Source organism: Opisthocomus hoazin, chromosome 7 (assembly GCF_030867145.1).
Source record: "Opisthocomus hoazin isolate bOpiHoa1 chromosome 7, bOpiHoa1.hap1, whole genome shotgun sequence".
Taxonomy (NCBI): domain Eukaryota; kingdom Metazoa; phylum Chordata; class Aves; order Opisthocomiformes; family Opisthocomidae; genus Opisthocomus; species Opisthocomus hoazin.
Window position 1 is genome coordinate 1751226 of NC_134420.1, and position 27921 is coordinate 1779146.

At 58.6% G+C, this 27921-nt stretch overlaps 1 protein-coding gene across 6 annotated transcripts in view; it reads right to left on the bottom strand.

Moving 5' to 3' along the window:
* MYRF (myelin regulatory factor) overlaps nucleotides 1–27921 on the bottom strand; it is a 75489-nt gene that overhangs the window by 17465 nt on the left and 30103 nt on the right. For 3 of the 6 annotated variants that reach the window (XM_075425060.1, XM_075425059.1, XM_075425056.1), the window contains exons 2-11: nucleotides 26466–26553; nucleotides 25339–25665; nucleotides 21767–21828; nucleotides 14846–15134; nucleotides 14263–14435; nucleotides 13953–14076; nucleotides 3020–3215; nucleotides 2515–2591; nucleotides 2085–2195; nucleotides 1697–1787 (exon numbers count right to left, since the gene is read on the bottom strand). In XM_075425060.1, coding sequence (XP_075281175.1) covers nucleotides 1697–1787; nucleotides 2085–2195; nucleotides 2515–2591; nucleotides 3020–3215; nucleotides 13953–14076; nucleotides 14263–14435; nucleotides 14846–15134; nucleotides 21767–21828; nucleotides 25339–25665; nucleotides 26466–26553 — 1538 coding nt within the window. Of the gene's footprint in view, nucleotides 1–1696; nucleotides 1788–2084; nucleotides 2196–2514; nucleotides 2592–3019; nucleotides 3216–13952; nucleotides 14077–14262; nucleotides 14463–14845; nucleotides 15135–21766; nucleotides 21829–25338; nucleotides 25666–26465; nucleotides 26554–27921 lie in introns of all 6 variants that reach the window. The other 3 variants (XM_075425057.1, XM_075425058.1, XM_075425055.1) reach the window with 1 other exon arrangement.

The window sequence follows — 27921 nt, forward strand, 5'->3', positions numbered from 1 at the left end:
AGCGAGGATGCCAGCAGAGCCCACAGACCCATCCCACTACGCACACTGCAGAAGGACCGGACAGCAGGACAGCCCACGGGTGACCGACGGACTTCAGAGAGCCCCACGTTGCTGTGGTGGCCTGGGCAGTGCCAGGCACCCTACGGCAGCAGCATCTGTGCCATCCCCGTTCGTAGGAGTGGGAAGCAGCTGCCAACCAAACCCTGGCAGAAGCACCCAGGAGCAAGGGTGTCCTTGCTCCACAGCAGGGAAACAGATGGGGAAGATCTTGGCTGAAACTGGGGCATGTTCTTCCAGGTACCCTGAGAAGCTGGAGGGGCCTTTTGGGAATGAACAGAACAGGTCGTGAGATCCTGGCACGGGTGCCCTCTCCAAGCCCGCAGCGCACCCAATCCCAGCCCTAGGAAGACCTCGAGGCTGAGGTGCTGCAGCCCCAGCCTCACGGGAGGGACAGAGCCAGCAGAGGACAAGCAAGGCCACGGAGGTGCGAGACGGAGCTTTGCAGCTGCCCAAGGCGAAGTGGCAGGGGCAGGGATCCAGAACGGATCCCGGCCTGCCCTGCCAGCAGAGGCAGCCTTGGCGTTCATCTGCTGGCCCTGCAGGAACCAAGGCCGTGTCTGCTCTGCTCCTCTCCCGAAAGGAATATCCTTGCTTTCTGGAGCTGTCTGTTCTCTCAGCTATCAGAGCTGCTCCAACAACCCCAACGGGAACCACGCAGGACAGCAGGAGACCCAGTGACCTGGTTGTTGCTCCTGGGTCCCAAACCCTGGGGTTCTGGGCCGTGGTTCTGTTGAGACGGGGCAGCCCAGACTGCCTGCAAATCCCTTCATTTCTGGGCTGGGCATCCTGGAGGCTGCGTAATTCATCGTGGACTTGTGTGCAGACTCCGAGGTTCCTCCGTTTGTGTTTTACCCCCCACCTCCACGTCTCGGAGCTGAGTGCTCCGGCAGAGCCCCGGAAGAGCCGGGGCACGGTGCCTCTCTCTCCCCGCTCCTCCACGTTTGAGCTCTGCTGCCTTGGCACACGCCAAAGGTGCTGCCCTGGGGAAGGTCTCCAGTCCTCCTGCACCTGGAGGCCTTGTCCCTGCTCTAGAGTCTGCTCCCTCGCTCCCAACAGCTCTACCTTGGACATTGGTCCAACCTTGGGAGAACGGGACGCCTTCCCTGTCCTGCAACAGGTTCTTGCACACCCTGAGGCCACTCTAAGCAGTGGTGGAAAGGCTGGAGCCAGAACCCAGCCATGGGGATGGGGCCAAGCTCTTTTCAGTGGTGCCCAGCGACAGGACAAGGGGCAATGGGCACAAACTGAGGCACAGGAAGCTCCAGCTGAACCCGAGGAAGAACTTCTTCCCTCTGAGGGTGACGGAACCCTGGCCCAGGCTGCCCAGGGAGGCTGTGGAGTCTCCTTCTCTGGAGATCTTCAAGCCCTGCCTGGACAAGGTCCTCTACAACCTACTGTAGGTGCCCCTGCTTCGGCCGGGGGTTGGACCAGATGACCCACAGAGGTCCCTTCCAACCCCGACCATCCTGTGATTCTGTGAAAGGGACAGTGACAAGCAAGGCACTAAGAGTTTGGAGAAGGTGGGAAAGGGCTGGGTGGGGAAAGCACCCCAGAAGAAGGTGGGCGGATTGCCCGCGCCATGCGGCAAAGGCCTGCGGGGCACCTGCAAGGGCTGAGGGAGGAGAGAGGGACTTACTCTGACGATGATGCGCTCCGAGATGTGGGCTGCCAGCGTGTAGTTCTGGTTCTGCGCATGCGCCTGCAAGGCTACCACGAGCATGAAATACCTGCCAAGAGGGCAGAGGGGTCAGGCCACCACCCGGCGCTGGGACCTGCTGACCCTGCTTCCACCAAGCTTGGCACATCCCCTCTCCTCGTGCTGTCGGGCAAACCCCTCACAGAGTTGAGGAACCCCTTCTTGCGGCCAAAACAGACACCTCCCTCCACATAGACAAGGATGGCCAATTCAGGACCTGTCCCCACACGTCCCCCTCCCTCCAGCCACACTCCTCAGCCGAGGGACTAGCACATCCACAGGCCTCGAGTGCTCAGAGCAGCTTGGAGAAGGCACCCGTGCTCCTCACCTCTGGTCTGGGTTGGGCTTGCCCTTCTTCCGCATGTTGTTGGCTGTGGTCTCGCTGAAGTGCAGCCGCCCCACGGTGACCTTGGTGACCTGCTCCGGAGGCAGGTTGACCCTGAGGCAAGGAAAGCAGAGGAACGAGTGAGGACACTGCTCAAAAGGAGGTTCTCTGGGGAACGGCCATCTCCTGGCGCGCTCCACCAAGGCAGGTCTATGAACCAGGCACAGAGCAGAGTGGGGAACGTAAGGAGAGGAAAACTTTGCTGCGGGAAACAGAGAAAACTGGAGAGTGTGACGCCCACAGCACTATCCTGAGCCTACTATAACAATACAATAGACATATTCTATCAATAAAAGATCTATTAGCAATATCTTGCTGTTGCTTATTCCCTGGTGGCACTTCCCCACGCGAACACACCCCGGGCAATACTCACGTGACGGGGTTGAAGGGCCGCTTGCTGCGGTCGGACTGCGACTGCTCTATATTGATCGACTGGTTCAAGGCCTCTAGCTGGAGAGAAAGATTTGGGGGTGTGAGAAAGAGCGGCGAGCTGAGACCTTCCCTTCCCACCTCCCGCTCCCCAGCACAGGCCAGCTGTCTGCCCAGCACGACCGACTGGCAACACCCAACTTGAGCGTGGCCGTTGCCCAAGGACGGGTGCCTCCCTCGGCGGGGGGGGTAGCTGAGGGTGAAAGGCTCTTCCCAAAGTGCCTGTGTACCTCCAGAGTCCAAGGCGAGCGAGAGGCAGCCCTGAAGACACCGAGGCAGTAATGGAGTCCATCTCAGGACTCGTATTTCAAGATCTGCCTTGTTCTGGCCTTCAGCACTCTCCTAGATGCTCCCCTACAACCTAGCACGTCAAGACACGGCGTCGCCTGACCCCAGCCATCTGCCAAGCACCCCTTCTCCTTCACTACGGGCCCTCAGCTCCCGCTTGCCTTCACTCCGTGCAGCTTCAGGTAGAAGCACTCTAAGGGTTTCAGGCCCTCGGGGGTCTTCACATACTTGGGATCTCCAAGCATGCCGATGTAGACCGTGACCTGGAAGTGATTCTTCTTCTGGCACACAAAGGCGTCGTCACCGACTGAGAAGTTGAAGCCCTTGTCAGCGTCTACGCGGTACGTGAGCATCGGGCTGTGGAGAAGGCAGCAGGCGTTAGACCGGAGCCCCGTGTCCACCACGAGAGGTTCACGCGTGTGGGGGGGAAGGACGAGCCACACGCCCAGGAGCAGAGGCAGCGGGGGGTCTGTTGGGCAGGGCTGGGGGGCCAGGTCACCTCCACGTCCCACCACGCGTGAACAGCGACTGCATCGTGAGCAGTCCCACAGAATCACAGAATGGTTGGGGTTGGAAGGGACCTCTGTGGGTCATCTAGTCCAACCCTCCTGCCGAAGCAGGGTCACCTACAGTAGGTTGTAGAGGACCTTGTCCAGGATGGTCTTGAATATCTCCAGAGAAGGAGACTCCACAACCTCCCTGGGCAGCCTGGGCCAGGGCTCCATCACCCTCAGAGGGAAGAAGTTCTTCCTCATGTTCAGCTGGAGCTTCCTCTGCTTCAGTTTGTGCCCGTTGCCCCTTGTCCCACCTCACCGCACGCTGTGAAGGCCACCTCTACGCACACATACAGCCGTAACACACCGCTGGCACATGGGAGGGGAAGGAGAGCTGTGCTGGGGCAACAGAGACAGCCTCTGATGCTGTTCCTCAAGCCCCGCACCGATGCCGCTCTCGGGTGCCCGCAGGGCCGGCCGGCACCGGTAGGCGCTGCCTGACGTGAACCCAACATGAACCCAACACCTCACCTAAGCCCCTGGCAGCAACCCATCCTGCTGTGCGGGGATGAGAGCTTGGAGAAGGTCCATCCCTCCTTGAAGCTGCAAGTTTTCACACAATCACAGAATGGTCGGGGTTGGAAGGGACCTCTGTGGGTCACCCAGCCCAACCCCCTGCCCAAGCAGGGTCACCTACAGCAGGCTGTAGAGGACCTTGGCCAGGCGGGGCTTGAATATCTCCAGAGAAGGAGACTCCACAGCGTCCCTGGGCAGCCTGGGCCAGGGCTCCGTGCAGCTGGGAAGGAATGGGGTTCCTGCGAGTGGGATTTGGTGAGGATGCTGGGGCAACCACCCCTCTACGTGCTACTCTGTAGTACTAACACCATAAACGTAGTATACTACGAGGAACAGCCTAGCATCTCCCTCCGGAGCGCTGCTCCTAAGAAGCGCCGCTGCTTAGCCCTGCCTCAACACACCCTGGAGATACCGAGGTCCACAGCCCGCCCAAAGCCCGGAGCAGACCCCCGAACGCTGCTCGCTGGGAGAAGCAGCCCAGACCTGGAGGGGACCCACACCTCCGCTCGCTTCACCCGCCGCATTCCCGACGTCGCCTGCGCTGGCCCTGCTGCCAGGCGGTGCCACCCGCGTGCCGGATTCCGGCCAAAATCACAGAATAGTAGGGGTTGGAAGGGACCTCTGTGGGTCATCTAGTCCAACCCTCCTGCCGAAGCAGGGTCACCTACAGCAGGCTGCACAGGACCTTGTCCAGGCAGGTCTTGAATATCTCCAGAGAAGGAGACTCCACAACCTCCCTGGGCAGCCTGGGCCAGGGCTCCGTCACCCTCAGAGGGAAGAAGTTCTTCCTCATGTTCAGACGGAACTTCCTGTGCCTCAGTTTGTGCCCATTGCCCCTTGTCCTGTCACTGGGCACCACTGAAAAGAGCTTGGCCCCATCCTCCTGACACCCACCCTGCAGATATTTTATCACAACCACCTCCTCCGGCCGCTGCGAAAAGCTCCCAGCAGGCAGGTCCCGAGGAGGAAGAAGGGGCCCTGGCTGCCCGATGAACACGCACCAGCTGGGGAGGTTTAATCTACATCTCCTTAATGGGCTGGTTACCATGGGAACGAGGGAAATATGTGGCCTTTGCAGCAAGTCCTCCTTTCCCTCACCATCCAAAAACCCAGCCCTGGGCTGGTGGGCCCCCGGGGCGCTGCCCGCCCTACGCCGGGGGAAGGAGATGCCTCTCACCCCACCTCCCCACCAAGCAGTTCTAGCAGAACACCCAAATCCCATGGTTTTTAATTAAAGAATTATGGGTGAGGTAAAGGGGAGCTCAGCCCAGCCTTTGACGCCACGCTTCCACAAAAGCAAACCACTTCTGAACTTCCACCTCCGGCTCTTGATGCAGCCGGGCAGGCGGTGGGAGGGGAGCTGGACAGACTGACAGCAGCGGATGAGACAGACCTCAGCAGACTCTGGGAAGCAGGAGATATGGAAAGGTCACTCCTGCTCCCCTGGTGTCCCTTCCTTTCTTCTGGGAAGCAAGCCATCCTCCCCACACGCACGCTCGAGGGGTTAACGTGGACGAAACCTGTGGGTGCTTCCAGGCAGCCATAAATAATGCTGGCACAGCAGACCCACCTCGAGCAAAGCTTGCACCCGAGGGACCTGGGGCTGCCGTACCGTGTCCCCAGCACAAACCAGACGGAGGGAGCAGAGCACTCCCTTAGCCCAGAAGCACGAGAGGAATTCTCCTCCGCTCTCGCCCGTCTCCCAGCCTTGGCCCCCAATTCTCCGTCTGGCTCTGCTGGATGGGGAGCCATGGCTTGGGCTGGCCCGAGCACCCTCCGTGCTCACCCCAGGGGTGCTGGAGCCTTTCCTGATGCCTTCCACCAAAATTCCCTCTGCCTCCATCTGCCCAGGACCCCCGAGCACCCACCACCTGCCCCACTGGTTTTCAACAGAGAAAGCAGAGGGGAGGGAGGGGCTGGCTGAACTTCCAACCCATGGATGCTTCCAAAACACGCTCTGGTTAACGTCACTCAAGCTGAGGGCTGCTAAACACACGTGTTGAGAGAAGGGAGACAGTCAGGCTCTCCTTCCTCGGTCTTCTAGAAAAGCCTGGTCCCTCCAGAGTCCCCCACTCAGAGGCTCCTTTCCTCTGAGTTTTCCCGACGGCGGTGGCCGGTGTCATCCCCCAAAGCGGGATCCCTGCGCTGGGGCAGGCTGGAGAGGAGAAGCTGCTTTCCAGGTACCCAGAGAGGCTGTGGATCTCCTCAGCCCACCACCTCCAGCTGGGCCAAGGAGCTGCTCTCAGATCACCCCCACTGCAGACAGCGCACAGGGCAGGGGATCCCCCGGATCTCCCACGCCGGCGCTTTTTCCACTCCCACGTTCTAAATCCCACCTGGAAGCAGCAAATCCACACCCCTGCTGCCACATGGTATGGGGACATCACTGCCTGTAAGGACTCTGGTGATACTTATAAAACAAAAAAAACCATTCTCCCCTTCATCTTTACCCACGGAGACCTTCGAGCCACGGACCCGGGCCCCAGCAGCAGGCTGGCAGCGTGGCCCTCTGGAGCCGTGCTCTCCGGCCGGGAACGGGGTGGCAGGAGAAGGAAGGGCAGGAGACCCCGAGGCAGAAGCGGTTCCTGGGATTAGGGGTGACGCCAGCTGCTGACAAGTCAACGGGCTGGGGGCAGCCAAAGCCACGCTGGCTTTTCCCAGGGAAAGTGCTGGGGTCAGAGGGCAAAGCCTCAGGAATCAAAGGTCTGGGGTCAAATGGATTATTTTAGCCAAAATGCCCCCACCCCCGGCAAAAGCAGATTACGGCAGGACTCAGCAGGCTGGGATCAGAGGGGGGGAGATTTCTCCCAATCCCAGCGAGGCTGAGAGGTTACAGACTCCCCGCAGCCACCGCCGGCATCCACGCTTCGAGGAGCAGGGAGCACCCTCGCCCTCCGCATCGACGTGCAAAGCGAAGGGAAAGGCACCGCGAGGAGAAACGTGTGTCTGCTGCAGAGGGAACTGTCCCCGGATGTGAGGGGACTGGAGCATCTCCCCTACGAGGAGAGGTTGAGGGAACTGGGCTTGTTCAGCCTGAAGAAGAGAAGGCTGCGAGGGGACCTTAGAAATGCCTACAAATATCTGCAGGGTGGGGGTCAGGAGGATGGGGCCAAGCTCTTTCCAGTGGTGCCCAGTGACAGGACAAGGGGCAACGGGCACAAACTGAAGCAGAGGAAGCTCCAGCTGAAGATGAGGAAGAACTTCTTCCCTCTGAGGGTGACGGAGCCCTGGCCCAGGCTGCCCAGGGAGGTTGTGGAGTCTCCTTCTCTGGAGATATTCAAGACCTGCCTGGACAAGGTCCTGTGCAGCCTGCTCTGGGTGACCCTGCTTCGGCAGGGGGGTTGGACTAGATGACCCACAGAGGTCCCTTCCAACCCCTACTATTCTGTGATTCTGTGATTCTGGGATCCGTGGCCGGGAGCAGGACTGTCACAGGGATGCTCACACGCCTCAGATGTTTCCTCTCTGGAAGAAAAATCTCCCCTATTCCTCTCCTCCTTCCTTCCAGGTTCCCTAACATCTCAGCCACTCCTGAGACATAATGCCTGGAGACCTCCTAATTCCAGGACCGCTCACTAATTCCATGCAGTCCCAGCCTTCTTTTCCAGGACACAAACACCAGGATGGAGGACAGGAACCCAGAGCTGCGTGGCGTGACGCTGCCGTCTCACCCAGCCCACGTCAGACCGACACAACCCCACCAGCGTGTCCACAGCTCAGCACCGTACGTGGTCCCTTCCACTGCCTGAGTGACACTCATGGCACGAGAGAGACCTCAGCGCTCCGTCACCGCGGAATTAGCCAAGGCTTTGCCCAAGACACTCTTTGCCACCTAACCCAAACCACTCCCAGGAGGACTGGACCACGTCACACCGGTCTCCGTGCCCTCAGCGAGATCCAGGATCTGCAGCAAGGCCAGGTTTGCTGCCGTTTATAAGGACGCTTCTTCCAACCAAGGGGTGCAAGCCTGAAAGCTCCGGTTGAACCCGCAGCCCTGAGCTTCAGCGGAGAGCGCAGGGAGAGCACCAGTTTGCTTAATGGGAAGAGCACGGCACCAGCCCAGTTCCCAGGGTCAGAGCAGAGAGGCTCTGGTCTCAGCGTGGAAAGTCCTTCTCTGGAGATCTTCAAGACCTGCCTGGACAAGGTCCTCTACAACCTACTGTAGGTGACCCTGCTTCGGCAGGGGGGTTGGACTGGGTGACCCACAGAGGTCCCTTCCAACCCTGACCATTCTGGGATGCTGTGCAAGGTTTCTGCTGAGCGCTGAGGTTTCTACCCTTCGCCAGCTGCCTTACCTCAAGCCGCCAACACACGGGGAGAGGGAGGAGGGAGCCTGCTGGCGTTTATCGGAGCGCGCTGTCAGGGAGATGAATTACCCCTGCTCCCAGGAGTAAATCAGCAAACTGCCCGGTTCCAGGCCTCTTCGGCCCCGCCGGTGGAAACCAGCTAACCCTTTTGAAGGTTCACTGAGTCTGAGACCACAAACCCAGTACAAAAAGGCCAAAAAGAAATATCTTATCAATAAAACCAATCCAGGGACTTCGATCTCCCTCGGCCAATGCAGATTCCTCAGCCCACATCAGCAAAGCCGGAGACACAAGCCCAGCCAGCCAAGACACAGATCCCCAGGCACCTCCACTCGAGTCCACGCAGCAGCTCTCCCTTCCTTCCTCTCCCTCATTTCCTTAATCCAGCCAACTTCTAGGAATCTGTGGCAAAACGAAACCCGTGTAGTTGGCAGGAGCCTGGCTTCCCTTCGCTCTCCTCCTGGCAGAGAGGGCTGCTCCACAGCGGCCTGGGGACGGGGAATCTGCTGCCAGTCACACAACAAAATCCACTGTACAGCTCTCTTTGCAGGCAGAAAAGCTACTCAGGAGCTACCAAGTGAGTTCAGCTCGCCCCTGCGCCGTCCCCATCTCATCACGCCACGGCAACGGCTGAGAAGGAGCCTGGCTCCAAGCTACAGCCCACAACAGCACAAGAGCTGCAGGCTGAAGGTGCCCTGCTCTGCAGCTTTCTGCCGGGAGAACGACGGAACGGAGATGAAATCTCCCACTTCTCCACAGGCACGAGACGCAAACACGAGCTGACGCGAGAGCTACGCTCACTGCACAAGGAAAGGGAGCTGCTAAGGGGGCTGGAAGGGCGCTGAGAGAAGCTGGAACAAACTCTCGCCGGGCTATTGATCATCACAAACCACAGTGAGAAACTCTTCCGAGGAACAACCGCCTCTCAGCGATGGTTACTAGTGGACTCGACGGTCTTGAGGGTCTTTCCAACCTAACTGATTCTTAATTTTGCCTGTGCAAGAGGAGGAGGACAGGGGATATAACCTCACTGTGTATTTTGCCCTGTGAGATCATACTTACAATGGAACGTTACACACAAATCCACAGACAACAGCCTAAACTATTCTGTACAGGTTCAAAAATATATTAAAGTGCTGACCAAGCAATTATTCCACTAGCCCAAGGGAAAGCGTCGCACCTAGATGGGGGAGCAGAGCTGGAGCTCTCCTGCGCAGCAGTAACCTCGGTCTCCCTCCTTAACCTCCCTTTCTGGTCTCTTCTCTTAAGGGCAAGAGTAGGAAAAAAAAAAATCAGATGATTGGGATGATTCAAATTCCTGGGGCTGCGGATAGGTTGCGGGCACCTGGATCACAAGGGATTAAAAAATATGTTCCCTGTAGGGGTGGGAAACTCTTAACGGCCATCCAAAAACTGGAGGACAGCTCCAGCAGAAAACAGAGTGGGAATGGCTGGTCTGTGCTTTATGACCTCCGAGGAAACTAAATGGTTGAAGAACTCGTGGATCTCAAAGCGACACCGATGCCTGCTCGTCTGCTGAGCACACCCAAAGGGCAGGAGGAAGGAGAAGGCTCCTACCTGCCACAACACCAACTGCTCAACCTAAGAAAAGGCCGTTCTAGAAGAAGGAAGGGAAGATGGAGCTTCTGGAGTTTCTCACTGATGTAGTCTGGTGCAGTGCTGTACCAGGAGGACTAAGTGCTCTTCCATCTAGAAAGAGACATTGGTTCAGCTTGCACAGGCTCTCCTAGAGCTACCTGGCCTTGAACCCAGGCTCTTTCGGCCAGACTCTTTCCAGTGGTGCCCAGCGACAGGACAAGGGGCAATGAGCACAAACTGAAGCTGCAGCTGAAGATGAAGAAGAACTTCTTCCCTCTGAGGGTGACGGAGCCCTGGCCCAGGCTGCCCAGGGAGGTTGTGGAGTCTCCTTCTCTGGAGATCTTCAAGCCCCGCCTGGATGACGTCCTGTGCAGCCTGCTCTGGGTGACCCTGCTTCGGAAGAGGGGTTGGACTGGGTGACCCCAGAGGGCCCTTCCAACCCCTGCCATGCTGGGATTCTGTGATGATTCTGTGATTCTGTGAACAGGAGGAAGAGTTCACCGAGGTAGTGCGTACCCAAAAATTAACCGATCAACCCTTGCCCTTAACCCTGAAATCTGGTCAAACCCAGCGCCACAACAAACTGCACGTGGGTTCCTACAATCTCCATGAAGTCATTTAAAAGGAATTTCTTCATTACACAATGGGACGATGACCTAAATGCCACACGAGCAGGTTTTGCCCCGGCTTTCGCCCTAAACCCTAAAAGCAGGCATGAGGCAAGTGACCCCAAGCACAGCCATAAAGAACACGGCACAGCAGGGCTGGGTTTGCCCAAGTTAAAAGCTGTGATTTGCAGCGCTCCAGCACCTTCTCTGCTCCCAGCAGAAAACGTTGAGCAGTCGGGCTCTGCCATCCTGCCTGTACCACACCGGGGCACGCATGGCGAATCTCCGGGACGGGGACCGTGACACCTGCGAAGGCTCCGTGCCAAGCTGGAAGAGCCGTGACGCGTCTCGGACGAGGGACCGTGTACCCAGCGCAGGTAAACAGCGAGACAAGAGGGAAAGGGGGACTCAGCACGCCCAGGAGAAAAGCGGGGCCGTGCCAAAGGTCTGCTCCTACGACACGCAGAGCTCTTTGGAGCCTGACTACACGAGGTGCGTTTGAGCTTCTGCCCCACAGAGAAAGCCCTGCGGAGATTGATGGTGGAAGAGAAGCCGCTCCAGGGACTGACAGGCTGCGACCAAGCGTCGCCCAAGTTCGAGGAGGGAGGTTCGCTGCTCCTGGTGTCTCCACTTCTCAGAAGCCCTCTGACACTGCCCTGGTGAGGCCTCATCTGGAGTACTCTGTCCAGTTCTGGGCTCCCCAGTTCCAGAAAGATGAGGAGCTGCTGGAGAGAGTCCAGCAGAGGGCTGCGAGGATGAGGAGGGGAGTGGAGCACCTCTCCTCCAAGGAGAGGCTGAGGGAGCTGGGCTTGTTCAGCCTGAAGAAGAGAAAAATGAGGAGCTACTGGAGAGAGTCCAGCAGAGGGCTGCGAGGATGAGGAGGGGAGTGGAGCATCCCTCCTACGAGGAGAGGCTGAGGGAGCTGGGCTTGTTCAGCCTGGAGAAGAGAAGGCTGCGAGGGGACCTTAGAAATGCCTACAAATATCTGCAGGGTGGGGGTCAGGAGGACGGGGCCAGACTCTTTGCAGTGGTGCCCAGCGACAGGACAAGGGGCAATGGGCACAAACTGAAGCAGAGGAAGCTCCAGCTGAAGATGAGGAAGAACTTCTTCCCTCTAAGGGTGACGAAGCACTGGAACAGGCTGCCCAGGGAGGCTGTGGAGTCTCCTTCTCTGGAGATATTCCAGACCTGCCTGGACAAGGTCCTCTACAACCTACTCCAGGTGACCCTGCTTCGGCAGGGGGTTGGACTGGGTGACCCACAGACGTCCCTTCCAACCCCCACCATTCTGTGATTCTGTGACATGGGGCAAAGATGCCGAGGCTCGGAGCTGGAGGCAGCAATGGCACAAACACAGAGTCTGGGAGAAGCAAGCACAGCACCAAAAGCCAAAGGTGGCTTTGTCAGATGGGACAACGGCAGCGTCGCAACTGCCCAGTGACGCCCAGGCGCCGGCTGAAAACCGAGCGATGGAGATGACGTGCCCAGACGCTCCGAAGAGGCGGGAGCTGAACACAAGCTCTGCCCCGTGTGGGAAAGCAGGAGTTGGGGACCACGGTGTGTGCAAGGTCAGGGAGAGATGGTCGGCTTCCCCTGTCCCCCAGCCCACAGAAAAGCCAACTGATGGTGGAGAGCAGGGGCAGGGCTGCAGGACTGGACTTTGGAGCTGCTCACGGGTTCCCAGAAGCAGCTGATGTTCCACCTGAAGGTGGGAGATGCTTCCTTTGTGGAAACAGTTTAGTAAAACAGAAGTAACCACCTCCCCAAGTTACGCCTCTCCTGCTGTGGTTGGGGAAACAGCCACAGAGTCTTTGCAAATGTCACCAAAGAAGTAACCAAGGCCAACAGCCACTTCTCCCCCAGTCACCACCAGGTCTGCGCTGGAGGAAACACAAGGACTAGGGCTGGGCTGAGCAGATCAGCGGCAGCTTCCCTCCGTGTCCCAGATCCCACCCTGTCTCCACGACCGCCCTCGCCTGCCGTCCCTGGCTCCTCATCCTGAGCACCATCCAGGCAAGGTGCGATCGTGGCCTTGGACAAGAAAGCACCCCCTCCTCCACGTCCCCCTGCGGGGACCCCCACCAGCCACTGGCTGTGCAGACAGAGGAGGAGGAGAAACGGGGAGGGGGGTTCGTTTGCTCAGCGAGCGGTTCCTGGAACCCAGCTTGCTGCTTGCCAGATCCCTGTCACCTCCGAGGAATGCAGGGAGGATCCAGAGCGGTTTCCTCCTGAGCACTCCTCTTTCCCTGCGCAGCTGCCTCCACCCTCCTCTGCCTCATCCTCTCCCTCCAGCGCCCAGCCCCGCGCAGCCCCCCCAGCCCACCTTCCCACCCAGCTGCTCTCCGCTCCCCCACCCACCTCGCCCACCCCAGCTCTCCTCTCCACCCACTCCCCTTGCTTCTCCGCTGGCTCGCTGTCCCTCCCGGCTTCCCAGCTTTCCTCAACCCCTTCCCTCTTCCTTTCTTTCTCTCCTCCTTTCCTCCTCTGCCCATCAACCACTCCCACTCCTCCTCCTCAGGCTCCTTTTTACGCTGCTCTCAAGCTGTGCTGAAGTGGCTCTAGATGACCTCCAGCCATCCGTGCTATGCACTGCCTAGGAAATCCTAAGACTTCTTTTAATTCCTTCTTGTCCAGCCTGGAGAAGAGAAGGCTGCGAGGGGACCTTAGAAATGCCTCTAAATATCTGCAGGGTGGGGGTCAGGAGGACGGGGCCAGACTCTTTCCAGTGGTGCCCAGCGACAGGACAAGGGGCAACGGGCACAAACTGGAGCAGAGGAAGCTCCAGCTGAACCCGAGGAAGAACTTCTTCCCTCTGAGGGTGACGGAGCCCTGGCCCAGGCTGCCCAGGGAGGCTGTGGAGTCTCCTTCTCTGGAGATATTCCAGACCTGCCTGGACACGGTGCTGTGCCCCCTGCTCTGGGTGACCCTGCTTGGGCAGGGGGTTGGGCTGGGTGACCCCAGAGGTCCCTTCCAACCCCTCCCAGTCTGTGATTCTGTAAAATCCAGGTAAGCCTGGGCGCTGCTGGTCCAAGCTGCCTTCTGCCGGCTCCTACAGCGCCAGCCCCATTCCTTAACCCCCCACCAGCCCTGCGGAATCACAGAATCACAGAATAGTAGGGGCTGGAAGGGACCTCTGTGGGTCATCTAGTCCAACCCCCCTGCCCAAGCAGGGTCACCCACAGCAGGCTGCACAGGACCTTGTCCAGGCGGGGCTTGAAGATCTCCAGAGAAGGAGACTCCACAACCTCCCTGGGCAGCCTGGGCCAGGGCTCCGTCACCCTCAGAGGGAAGGGCAGAGCAGTCACCGTCCCAGTGGCACAGCTACAGCAGAGAGAGCATCTCCACCACAGCGCAAGCAAACAGAGATCAGCAGGTGACAGGAGACGACAAGGGGCAGCCCAGGGAGATCCTCAGCCCACCTTGGGAGTACGGTACCCCAAAGCCCAGTCCCTCGACACCAACACACGAAAGGCGAACCCGACTTTCTTCCAAGGCGGGTGAAGGACTCACAGCTCTTTGTAGTTGGCATCGTACAGAGTTGCCCACTTGTTCTGTTGATGTGGCTGCCACTTTATAGACTGGTAGTTGGGATCCAAGTAGGAGCCGTTCAAGCTGTCGTTATCTTGAATCAGGCCTGCGGCCAGGGGAAAATATGGATTTATTATAATCCCTCCGACAGCGTCCAGCGGGGTAAGAGCAGAAGGAAGCGGCTGGCGTTGCCCGTGCGGCCAGCCTGAAGCTTCCCTCCTGGGCCGCAGCGGGGGTTTGCATGCTGGGGGGTATTAAGGGGAGGGGGATACGAGGGACAAAAACCACGTACCTGGTGAGAGCGGTCCCGGCTGGTGCCAGGGAGGGGTTTGGACTCTGTCAGGGTTGAGTGGCACGGTCCCCATACCCGGCTCCTGCTTTATCAGCCCGTTGAGCATCTGTGCGTTGAGGGTGTTGGGGGGCGACTCGGAGTGTTTCCGCTTCTTGGCGGGGTGCACTGGGAGGCTGCAGAGACCCACGGGAGAGCAAAGGCTGAGCGGGAGAGAAAGAGGTGGGGAGGGAACAGCCTGGGACCAGGCAAAAGCTGGGATCTCACCTGAAAACCCAAACCTCCACGCAGGGACCCACAGGGTCTTGCAGCGCCATCGCCACCTTCTCCCACCAGGCTCTGGCCACCCATCCCGTGACCGCCGAGCTCTGAGCCACACCTTTGCTTTCCTCCTGTCCATCCCCACCACCCAACTCCGAGCCATGCATTTGGTCACCTCCACCTCGATGCCACCCCTGGATGCAGAACCTGGGCACGCTCCTTCACTTGCAGCTAAACCCAACAACTTTGCTCACGCGTTCTGCGAGCCTCCAGCTCCAATCTCCCTCAAACCACCCGGACAACGCCGAGAAGCCCCAGGCCTTACTCTGCTCCGTGCTGCTGGAGTAGCTGGTGCAGCATCTGCGACTGCTGGGCGTGGTGGAGGTCGGCAGGTGCCATGCCCTGCCCGATGCTGTAGGGTGGCATCAGGGGCTCGGCCTTCATGTACATGTCCCGCTGCAGGCCGGGGTAGTGGGGGGTGTGCGGGTGCGGCGGCGGGGGACCCTGGAGGTGGGGGGGTGGAGGAGGTGGCGGCGGAGGAGGGTGCTCCAGGCGAGAAGGGGGAGTCATGTGGCACATGTTTTCGGGGGTCATGGTCCGGAGAAGGTGAGGATCTTGCAAGAAGAGGGAGGAATAGGTGTTAGATCAGCAGGCACGGCCACGCGCTGCGTGTCCAGCATGGACATGGCACCCCTCTCCCCCTCAACCACAGAATCACAGAATGGTCGGGGTTGGAAGGGACCTCTGGGGGTCATCTAGTCCAACCCTCCTCCTGAAGCAGGGTCACCATCCCAGTCCTGGTTATCTTCATGAACCCATGCCTCCCTGCCTCTTCTGCCTAGACTCAGCACGGCCGTGTCCCCTCAGCCACCACACCCGCCTTGCAATGGCCACCTTGACTTCTCCTCCCAGGTTCCTTAACAGCCCCATCGTCCCACAGACATCTCTGGGGTTCCCCAGGGTGAGAACCAGAGCAGTGCTTCCCTTCTCACGTCAGCAGCCTTGGCTGGCAACTTCAGGCACGGTCTGTCCAAGTGGCATCTACAGCGCGTGGACACAGCAAGGTCCTGGCTGGGCAGCTGAGAAAGGGACACGCAACACTACGAAACCAGCTGCCTCGCACCGTACTTCTTCTGAGAGGAGGTGAGACTGGAAGGGGTAAGCACAAAGTGGGCAGGCAAGGCCCAGCGCCTTGAAGCTCAAAGAACCAAAACTCAAAGGGCAACCAGGTCCTCGGGCTGAGGGACAACAGGGAAGATTCCCACAAACGTTCCCAATATTTGCTAAACCGAGGTATCTCGCAAGGATGCTCTGCAGTGAAAGCATGTCTTTAGGAATTCCCAGGCAGCTTCTGTCTTATGTTTCCCTTTTTTTGCTTTAGATTTCCCTTCAAACAGAAGATCCACCAACCACAACATTCCTGTACCACCAAGGAACTGAATGGCCCAAGAAAACCCACTTGGGGGCAAAGGTCCAACAGTCAGCAACAGGGTCTGAAGCCCTGGAACCGCAGAGCTGGAGAGAAAGCACCTGAACTTTGCCTAATTTTACCAATTCTGGGCATGGCCCAAGGAAAATACCCAGCAACAGGCTCGCATGGCAGAGAAGACCCACTTCATGATGCCTTCTCCTCAGAGCTGTGGAAGGAACCCAAGGAACCAGCCTCACACCCGCTGACACAGCCTTGAGAAGCCGAGGGTCGGATTCATCCCACGGGGCACCGGTCAGCTGAGAGCTCGGGGTCCCAGCTCGCCGCGTTGCCTGGTCCCCTCCACAGTCCCAGCAGAGAGACGTCCCAAGGACACCCACACCCAGTTGGGGCCAGAGGCACCGAAGGAGCCTGGTCACTGGGTTAGAGTGCCACCATGCAAGGACACCGGCTGGGTTCTCCAACGGGAGCAGAGACAGGCATGGCAAGAGCTAGAGAAACGAAGAGTCAGCCGAATGACCCCAACACCTCCAGCTCATCAGCACCACCAGTGAGGATTTCGGGGGGGGGGGGTACTTGCTTGTTTTTTTTCTTTTTAAATTTAAACCAGAAGGAGACTTTGATCACTAAATTTAAATAAACAAAAAGGGACATTCAAATGTGATCCTACCTTTCTCCTCCTCTGTTTGGAACTGGATGCTAAAGCCATTTATTTGATGACATCACCATGAAAAGAAATGCTTGGGGGGGGGGGGGGGGGCATGCAAATCCATCTCCCTTTCTGCAGCTCCTCAGGCCTCCCGCTAGCCATAAGCTCAACGTGCAGCGATGCCAGGGCTCGGCCGAGGGCTTCCAACTAGAACCAAAACACTTTCGGAGGCTAAGAGCCGAAAATAAAGTGCGTAAAGTAAAGCAACGTGGTTGAATCTCACCCAACTGCCTCAAGAATGACTAGAAATGAGTGATTTGTCCAAAGGAAATAATATGAGTAATCTTACTGCAGAAAACCACACGTGTAGGTGAGAAAGTTGGTGTCCTGGTGGACGACAGGGTGACCATGAGCCAGCAGCGTGCCCTGGCTGCCAAGAAAGCCAATGGGATCCTGGGGTGCATCAAGAGGAGTGTGGGCAGCAGGACGAGGGAGGTTCTCCTCCCCCTCTGCTCTGCCCCAGTGAGGCCCCATCTGCAGTGCTGTGTCCAGTGCTGGGCTCCCCAGTTCCAGAAAGATGAGGAGCTACTGGAGAGAGTCCAGCGGAGGGCTGCGAGGATGAGGAGGGGACTGGAGCATCTCCCCTACGAGGAGAGGCTGAGGGAGCTGGGCTTGTTCAGCCTGGAGAAGAGAAGGCTGCGAGGGGACCTTAGAAATGCCTCTAAATATCTGCAGGGTGGGGGTCAGGAGGACGGGGCCAGACTCTTTCCAGTGGTGCCCAGCGCCAGGACAAGGGGCAGCGGGCACAAACTGGAGCAGAGGAAGCTCCAGCTGAAGATGAGGAAGAACTTCTTCCCTCTGAGGGTGACGGAGCCCTGGCCCAGGCTGCCCAGGGAGGCTGTGGAGTCTCCTTCTCTGGAGATCTTCAAGCCCCGCCTGGACGCGGTGCTGTGCAGCCTGCTCTGGGTGACCCTGCTTGGGCAGGGGGTTGGGCTGGGTGACCCCAGAGGTCCCTTCCAACCCCAACCATTCTGTGATTCTGTGACTTGAGCAGGCTCAGCACAGATGGAGCAGGACAGGATTTCTGTCTTCTCCGAACGCCGGTGTCTGTACGACGCTGCCTGCAGCGCTGAAGGGCTGGGCACGCTGGGGACCGCACCGGTGAGGTCTGAACACCGCGCTCACCAGAACTCAGCCCTAACGACACGCACCAAACTTTCTGGGGACAGTCAGTGCTGGCATCATTTCAGCAGCTCCTTTTCACGTTTCAACGCACCCTAAAAGCGAGGGAGGTTGTGCCACAAGCAAGCGGAAGGCCAAGATCTGAGCCTGATGAGCTGCAACGACCTCCGACGCCAGCTTCTCTGTTCTCACCGCAGAATTTGCGAAGAGGAGGAAGAAACCAAAGAGGAAACTTTTCACCTGGAGCACGCTTCTTTAGCAAAATTAAACAGCTAGATCCTGCAAGTGAAGAAGCGCAGTGAAAAAATACAGGAACATGGAAAGAACGATCACCAACCCTCGTGCAAGAAAAATGAGCTGACCAAGACTGCGAGTAGATCGGCACCAGAAAATCAGCGCGCCGAAAGATCTCAGTGCTCAAGGTTTTACACATGATGGAAACATCTCCAAGCAGCGCATGCTGAAGGTGTCACGCTGAGAAAAATGTGACCTGAAGGAATGTACAGATGTTCCCAGGAAAATCTCCTGGGAAAACGCAAGTGAACGTCCTGGACGGAGGTGAGTGGGAATGCGAGGCATCAACAGGCAGCTCCTGGAGAAGCGGGGAACAGAAGCCCCGTGGAGAAGTTCAACATCTCTCCCGCATGGAAGTGCTTCCCTCCCATCCCAGCGTTCAACCCAAAGATCTCCACACCACTCCAGAAGCCCGTGCTTGACAGCATGGTCCTTCAAACAAGAGCAAAGAGATCAGGTGAACTCACGCTACCGTCCTGAGACCTCCGCAGAATCCCGCGCGCCAAATCCGCGCCGCCAAAGCACGCTCGGAGAGGTCTGGTGCCACCCACCTGAAGCCCATCACCCAAGCCAAACTGGAACAGCAAGGCCCAGGCGGTGGCAAAACCACGCAGCAGAGCCCTGGCCTCGGAAGAGGAGCTCTTCGCTGGGTGGCCCTGCCTGTGGGAAACGCGCAGCCTGGTCCCCAGCTCCACAAAGCAGCCTCCACCCACCTTTTCTTCAAGAGGACAAAGCTGATCTGTTTTCACAGCCTCTGCCTGATGGCTGAAGGTGGGTCTGCGCTGGCTTGCCACGTTCAGGTGTCACACAGAATCACACAGAATAGTAGGGGTTGGAAGGGACCACTGTGGGTCATCCAGTCCAACCCTCCTGCTGAAGCAGGGTCACCTACAGCAGGCTGCACAGGACCTTGTCCAGGCGGGGCTTGAATATCTCCAGAGAAGGAGACTCCACAGCCTCCCTGGGCAGCCTGGGCCAGTGCTCCGTCACCCTCAGAGGGAAGAAGTTCTTCCTCATGTTCAGATGGAACTTCCCAGGCTTCAGTTTGTGCCCGTTGCCCCTTGTCCTGTCACTGGGCACCACTGAAAAGAGTCTGGCCCCGTCCTCCTGACCCCCACCCTGCAGATATTTAGAGGCATTTCGAAGGTCCCCTCGCAGCCTTCTCTTCTCCAGGCTGAACAAGCCCAGCTCCCTCAGCCTCTCCTCGTAGGGGAGATGCTCCAGTCCCCTCCTCATCCTCGTAGCCCTCCGCTGGACTCTCTCCAGTAGCTCCTCATCTTTCTTGAACTGGGGAGCCCAGAACTGGACACAGTACTCCAGATGAGGCCTCACCAGGGCAGTGTAGAGGAGAAGGAGAACCTCCCTCGTCCTGCTGGCCACACTCCTCTTGATGCACCCCAGGATTCCATCGGCTTTCTTGGCAGCCAGGGCACACTGCTGGCTCATGGTCCCCACAGGGGACCAAGGTCCCTGCAGAAATGGGGGACAGACTCCTGGGGGCTCAGGAACCCAAGGAGTGGGAAGGGACAGCGACTTCGCAGGTGTCTCGCGTGGGACACGAAGCTTCTTCGCACCCCGCTGTGGACATCTGATTAAGCTAAGCACCAGCAAATCGCAGGAGGCAGAAAACACACCCAGGGACCGGCCAAGCCTGTTACAGGCCATGGGGACACGGAGGGGGACAGCAGGGAAGAGATCTGCTGGGTCTGCGCCAGGCTGCTCCCCTAAGCAGGTGCCACCAGCCAGCCCTGCGCCGGACACGGGGTTGGATGGACTTTGGTCTCAGAGCAACCAGTCGGTGGCTGACTAATTAGGCCAAAGCACTTGATGAGGAATCAGAAAACTCCTCCCGTTGCAAGGTGTGGAGAAGTGACACGTATTTACGCTGAGCTCTCCTGCTGCAGGCTGCTGGGGCAGGGCCACCTCCACCTGCTCCCTTCCACGGCTTTCTGCCACGTTTCCAGCTCCCATCGGACTGGATCCCTCTGCCCGTGCTCGCAGGCAGGGTCCTGCTCCCAGGCCAGCTGCCTTCTGGAGCCATCTCAGGGACGGCCTCGCGCTCCAGGGAGAGGAGGAGAGGAGCTCTCCATCCTCAGGAGTTTGGAGATGAAGACCAAAGAGCAGCCTTGCTCTCATGCAACGGCTGGGGCTGACAGATGACGTCCCTGGGACAGAGCATCTCTGCTTCTCAGCCAGGTAGCGACGGCACCGGGCACAGCACCCCCCTTACCCAGCTCTGCTCCTGCCATCCTGCCCAGCACTCAACATTCACCAACACAACCGCAACGACCTCGGCACAACCCTTGGAGACCAAGCCCGCACAGAAGGACAGCCGACCCGCCTGGACATGGTCCTCCACAGCCTGCTCTGGATGACCCTGCTTCAGCAGGAGGTTGGGCTGGGTGACCCCAGAGGTCCCTTCCAACCCCTAAAGTTCTGTGATTCCGTGAAAACACTGCAAGAAACGCATCTTTAGGACATCTTAGGTGAACACCCTGACCCTGCGGCGCGCTCGGCCTTGGCCCTGGTGGCTTGGGTGCAAGCTGGGAGATCTTCTGCAGCTTTCAAGGGACAACCCAAGCGCGAGTGTCTGAGGACGTGCCCGCTGCGTCTTCACCGTGTCACAGCACGCTGCAATTCCCCCAGGCCTCTACGCAGGGTGGAGACAGGGGCTGAATTCGTTTGCCAAATGCAGGACCCCCGCTCCGGGCTCCCAGCTCCAGGGCAAAACCAGGTCTGGGAATGGGATCCTTCCCTGGCGAGGAGGGAGCTGCTTCGCAGGTGCTCTCCGGAGCGTCTTCTCCTCCCCAAGCAGAGGTGCTGCTGCTCCTCCAGCACGCCAAAGCAGCTCTCCCCATGGTGAGCAACCCGGCCCCTTTGTTATATTTAAGGAAGGGCCAGGAGGAATTCCAGGGATTTTTTTTAGCAAGATAAACAGAACTCTTGACCTCTTCCATCAAAAAAAAAAAAGAAGAAAGAGCGAGCAGGCGCTGTTCCTGGTGGGGACTGGGCTGGAGCCTGGGGAAGAGGGTGCTGCTGCCGAGGGGGAAGGGAGACCAGAAGCAGCCTTCCTCACCAAGGAGTTTCTTCCACCAAAGAGCAATGAAGGTCACCAGAGGAACCAAGTAACGCTCGGTGGCTTCCCCAGGGGGAGCAAGGAGAGCTTGGGCAGGGGGACTCAGCTCTCTCTGCCCTTTGCAGGGGGGTGCAGAAGACCCCCAAGCTCAGCTGGAGGGGAAAGAAGGGCTGGGAAGGAACTTACTGCTGAACGGTGGGTTCATTTCTGTCTCCCCGAGCCGGGCTCCATGTCAGGGACGCGCTCGCGCCGCTTGCCTTTCGCTCCCCCGAGGCGGAGGGCAGGACGGGGAGGCTCGCAGGCTCCGCATCCCACCCCGCCCGGGGACACCGCCGATCTCTCCCCGCGGCAGCGGATTCCCAGCTCGCAGCGGATTCCCACCTCGCCTTCTCTCCCCTTCCCTCCCGCGCTCGCTCTCCCCCCTGGCAGAGAGCAGGAGCCGAACAATAGGCGAAAGTCGAGGGATATTTGCTAACTGATAATCTCCCCACGTATTGCAGCCGCCTGTTTTCGCCCGTCTGATAAAGACTGCGGAGCCAACCCCCTCCACAGCACAAAAAAGGGGGAGGACGTTGGGTTTGGGTTATTTTTACCCCCTCCCTTTTTAAAAACTTACCATTCACCTGCTGAGGGGAGTAGGCTTCCGATCCAGAGTCCGGGGGAGAGTCAGGTAAAGTGCTGCAGAGCAACGGGGCAAGAGAAGGGAAGGTCATTTTCAACCAGCTCCCAGCACAACCCACAGGTCCAGCACCCTCCAGGCGCCGGGTGGAAATCCCAGCTGCGCCCGCGGCGGATCCCCGTCACCCGGAGCGTGGCCGGCTGACCAGCCTGGGGCTGCCACAGCTGCCACTGCTGCCCTGCTCCCCACAGCAGTTCCCTGGACCTCCGGAGTGGGGACAGACATGTTGTTGACTTGCCAAGGAGACCTCTGGTTAAAAGAAGCCAACAGGAGCTTACCCGTCCCCCGTGTGCTTCACCGTGGGTGACTGGGAGGCTCTGGGGGAGCTGGGCTGGGACCTGATGGACCGAAGCGAAGGCTGGGGAGCCCACGGGATGGATTCCGCCTTGTGACCTGTACCAACCTGAGCACCACCACGGCTGCGTCACCCTGGCTCTGCTCCAGCGTCACCAGGAGCAGGATGCGGCCCCGACTGCAGAACGCAACCAAATAAAAGGGGGAACTCTCAGCTGCCTCCTCCAGCAGACCCGTGGCTCGGGGACGGAGGAGCAGCCCTGCACAGACCCACCGCAGGGACCCGCTTAGCTCCTGCATCCTTCCTTCCTTCACCTGGAGTCACCGCAGACCCCAAGCACCCGGGGTCTTCAGCCATTTCCAAAGCACCTCCCTTGGAAACGCATCTGAACTGATTTTTTTTCTTTTTTCTTTTCGCAGCCCCTCCTCAGCACGCAGTCGCTGCAGCGGAACCTTGGGCCGAACACATCTTCAGGCCAGGGGAAAATTTCCACCACCCTGGTGCAGAAGTAAAGGACTCACTTGTCTCAGGCAATGGTTCTTCTCCCACAACATTTTGGAGCTCAAGGGCACGGAAAAAGTCGAGGCCCTGCTCCCGGCTAGACTGAGCCATGGTCACCGCAAGCCAAAGCCGCAGCAGAAACGGAAAGGGAGATGGTGGCTCTGGTGTCTGGAGCAGTCGTTGCCCAAGCTCTAGAGAAAGGCTCACTTCATCTGAGTGTCTGCAGTATGCTCTGGCTGGTGGAGATCCATGGCAGGGAGATATCTTGCCTGCCCCCTCATATCTGCTCCATCGCTGGTGACCACGGCCTCAGCAAGCCCCAGCAGGTTCCACCAGCCCGGTACCTCGGCAAAGCCTGCTCCATCTCAAACACGGCTGTTCTCCTTCCCATCTCCCGACGTCTCGTTCCTCACCACAAGTGGATTTTCACTGGGGATCCTTTTCCATTCCCCCATCTTACACCGTTAGCTTTGTGACTGCAAAATAATCCCAGACAAACCAGTGCTTCTTGGATGAAAGCTGGCCACCAAGCAAGCGAGGCCCTCAGGGCTGCGAGGAGCAAAGGTGCAGCACACCACACACACCCCTCTCAAACCCTGCTCCTGATGGCACCCACAACTACAGCTGCGAACCAGGACACCCACCAGGACCTTCCAGCACCAGAGGAGCCCAAGACCCAGTAAACGGGTTTCCAGCAGTAGCTGGAGAGGGATGAGGTTGGGTAACCCCAACAAAGAGCCCTCACCATACTTCCCTCATCCTCCACCTTCACTTGTAGCACCTTTCCACCACTCCCCTCCTACGCCTGGTCTGCAGCGTCTGTCACCAGGCTTACTTCCAGGCTCCTCACCACGCTGGCCACGACTTCGTACTATACTTCCTATGAGTTCGTCAGGATTTGTGCCCCACCAAGCCAAATTTTGGCCCAAACAAAAGGGCCCGGGACAATTGAGGGAGTCCTGGAGACTGGAAAAGGCCTTGCAGTAGAAAGGTGGATGCTGCCGAAGTCACGTAGGGAGGCAGTGTGGATGTGCCCAGTCCAAGGGAAGGGCTTGTTGGTATCCAACACACGAGATGTTGCTCCTCTGGGAAAGACAACAGAGAAGAGTCACGCTGGGATGCTGAAGAAACACTGCCATCATAGCTCACCCAATCCGTCTACATCCAAAGCAAGGTCTCCACCTCCAAGAGCAAGCTATGATCCTTACTCATGACCTCTCACACCCTGGAGAGTGCCAGATACACGCAGAAGAAAGGAACACGGCAAGACAAAGCTGCGTGTAGCCTTCTGCTCACACAGCAAGGGAGAGCTCCCTGCTCTGGGAATAAAATAAGGGCAGGTTTTGTTTAGCTTGTCCCTTTCTGGAAGACCTTTCCAGGTTCATCCAAAGAGCCAAAGTCATCCCAACGGAGCTGCATTACGGCCGAATCATCAGTTCAGCGTGCTGGAGGCTTCCCAATCTGGGAACGGCCGCACCGTGCTTGCTGGTGACACTAGAAGGCACGAGGCAGAGGGAGAGAAGCTTGCAGACATGAGCAGTCCTGGGGCCATCCCGGCCTCCTTGTCCCTCACATCCACCGTCTCCACTGGAGAAGGCACAGAGACTGGCAGGGCGTCACAGCCACCCATCACCCGCACTCCAGAGATGGGTTGGACCACGGCACAGCTCCTCGTGGCGTGACTGTTGCCAACTGCCAAGGCCTCCTGCTGATGAACACGCCGCTGCACGCTTCGGTTTTCATCTGCCCAGCTTCAGATCACCTTCCCGTTTCCCTCCCCTGTGACTGGGGCGGAGCAGCATGGACCAGAGAGGTGCGTGAGGAGGAAGAGACCAGACATGTTCTTCCCATTGGGTCTCCAGGCAGTAAAGCTTTGAGGACGTCAGTTCCTACCCCAGATACCACTGCAGGGCCGTACCCTCGCAGCATGCCATGCCTCCCAAAGTGCCCTCTACCAATGCGGACTCTGTCTGGCCCCTTTGGCCACCGCAGATGGCAGCTGCCATGTCACGACGCTCTCCCAGGGTCGTTCCCCTCCTGCCTGGTCCAGGCGAGGCCGTCCCAGAGAGCAGGAACCACATCTTTTCTCCTCCCAGGACTCATTGTCCAGTTGAGTCCCTCAGCAATACCCGGTCATCCTCTTCCCCTTCACCAGGTCTGCACCCAGAGCTCGTTGCAAAGGAGTACAAATCCAGTTCAGATGTCATCTTTTTCTTCTCTTGAGAGGAGAATCGACAATGTCAGGCCAAGAGAAGCACATCTCTGCCCAGTTTAGCTAACATCTTCCCCTGGGACAGTCATGGGAACATCCTGGAGACCCAACGTTGTTCCAATTTATTCCGTGTCTCTTCCTTCTTAGAAAACCCACAACGCTACAATATTCTCCCCTCACACACCTGTAGATGTGCAGCATGGATATCCTGGTCACCCAGAGCCAACGGCTCCACCACCACCTGCAGACAGGGGGGACGTTACCCATCCTCTCTCACTCAACACATACAGACAAGACCCACCAAAGAACCTTTCAGGAAACGTCAGGACCTAGGCTTGTAAAAAAGCCTCTCTCTATGAAGCGAGGGCTTAGCACAGACTGATGCTGCCAGCAGTGAAGGTACCATGGGACAAACCACACCACCCCTCCAGGCCCTCCCCAAGCCTGGAGGAGCACTTGTCCCACCATCTGCCCTTGTTCTGCCACCCCAACCCCACTTACCCAGGTGCGTAGGAGGCCTTGGGCTCTGATTTGATTGGAGGGACCACGTTGTTTAGGCAGTGGCCACCAAGGTAGCCCTTGGGCACCACCATGCCATTGTTGTTATTGCAGTTGAGGTGAGCACCGTAGCCGGGGCCGCAAGGGTTGGCCAGGAGAGGACCATGCCGGATTGGGATCTGGTTGCCCGGGGGAGGAAGGTGGAGGGAACCGCTGGAAGCGGGGTTGGTCACACTGGCGATGGAGCTGGCAACGGGCGCGTTGATGGTGGTTGAGCTGGAGGGTTGGGGGTGTGCATAGCTGGCTGAAGCAGGGATGTCAGGGAAACAGCTGAGAGAGAGAGAAGAGGACAACCTCAGCAGAGGGACTTTCTGCCCACCCCTCCCCTCACCAGCCATCCGGCAAAGGGGACGGAGCCACTCAGGTGCTCTGGGACACCCAGAAAAACCAGTCAGCATTGTGGTGGCCCCAACAGGAGCATACAGGGAGGCAGGTCAGTCACCAGGGCTGGTGGGAGTGGTGTGACCCCAAGGGTGCAAAATCCACCGGTGGAGCTGTAAAGGCCAGAAGTGCCCAGGACACCAACCCCAAAGCTCGTGAAGGCAGCAGGAGCTGCTCACCATGCTCCAGCTTCCACACTAGCAGAGAGAAGCTGCTTTGTCACCTCAGCCCCAAAGATCCTGCTCCCACCCCGTGGCTCAGATCGCCTCGGCTGCTGTCCAGGTCTGCTCCCCGCTCCTTCGCCAACGTTGGTGCCCACAGGGAGACCCTTCCCTTCTGCACCCTCCTGTTGCGCTGAGGATTTCATCTTTCACACCGAGCTCCTGGTGCTTGCTTTTCCATTGCTCAAGTCAAGGAAAAGTCTTTTCCAGTGCCCTTGAGAGGGTGAAGAGAGGGGACAGAAGAGGCTGGGGAGATACAAAGGCAAGATGGCAGGCAGAGACAGGAGGAGGAACTGGAAATGAGTGAAGAGCAATAAAGGAGGACTCCAGGAGGGACCGAGGCGCAGCCAGGGTGCACAGTGATTTCTAAATGATTCCTTGAATTGCAGGGCTGGAAGTTGCTCAGCATCTCACCAGAGAAAACAAGAGTGAACACCATCCCTGAAGCAGAGCAAGGGAAGCACTTACATATCTGGTGAGTCCTCCTTGCTGATGTACTCTTCCAGGATGCTGGTGTCGATGTTGGATGGTTCCAGAGCTCCGTTAATGTCGTGGCCTGCGAGGGGAGAGAAGGTGGAAACATGAGCCATGAGGAGGACACGAAAGGCTCTCGTTTTGCAGGTCAGAAACACCACCAGACCTTTGCAGAGCCAAGAAACCGAGCCGAGAAGATCAGCAGATCCTTCAGTTTGAGGACTGCCACCCGTCCATACCCATCTGCATCCCAGCGTCAAACCAGACGGAGCTGGGACACGGCAGGGTGGTGACACTACCTGGGAAGCTGGACACATGCAGGTGGGGTTTGTCTCCACGCTCCGGCTGTGGGACACACGAGCTTCCTGGGGCCACGCTCAGCACACGTGGGAGCAGGGAGCTCACGAGCTTTGCGAGACACACGGCTCCACGGACCACGAGAGCCAGGTCTTGCCCAACCACCACCACCACCTTGGTGCAACAGCTTTGTCAGCGGAGGGCTACGAGGATGAGGAGGGGACCGGAGCCGCCGGCCTTTGCGGGGCCGATGGAGGGGCTCCCCTTTGCAGAGAGCAGGGTGGTGAGCGTGGGCTCCAGGGGTGCGCTGGGAAAGCTGGTGTCCTTCCCTTCAGACCCTTGCCTCCTCTTCGCAGAACGCGCTGGAATTTCTCCCGCTGCTGCCATGACAGCTCTGGATCAGCTCCCGACCCCGCAGGAGCCCTCCTCCCTCTCCTCTCCTCCACGGGCAAGCGGTGGACGTCTCTCTCCTTTCTCCTGGAGAGCTTCTCCTCCCCTCTCCTGTTCTGGGGAAGCTGGGCAGGGTTTTGTTGACAGAAAGTGCTTTCTTTATCTGTCTCTGTGAAGTGGGAGTCCGCAGCCCTCCGGGGTCGGTGCCAGCCCTCGGTGCCAAAGCCACTGCCAAGAAAGTGGAAGAGGAGGCCCAGCTCCCCCCACCTCCTCGAGCTCAGATAACGAGGACGACCCTTCCTGAAAGACCCCTCAACTCCACGCCAAAGCACGACGTCCCTCGCCCAGGAGAAGACCCCGACCCCCCCCATGTTCCCCCCCTGCAGACCACGTGCCCGGGGCAAGGTCAGCTGCTGAACCGCAAAACCCCAGAACGGGGGGGTTTCAGCCCACCCCCGGCCGATCGCAGCTCTCCCCGCTGCAAATCCCTTTCATACCAAGACAAGCGAATCGGCAGAAATAAATCCAGCCAGGAATTCTGCCAAACGGGCAGGGTGTGTGCGCGGACGGGGAGGGGGGGGTCACAGAATCACAGAATGGTCGGGGTTGGAAGGGCCCTCTGGGGTCACCCAGCCCAACCCCCTGCCCAAGCAGGGTCACCCAGAGCAGGCTGCACGGGACCGCGTCCAGGCGGAGCTTGAAGATCTCCAGAGAAGGAGACTCCACAGCCTCCCTGGGCAGCCTGGGCCAGGGCTCCGTCACC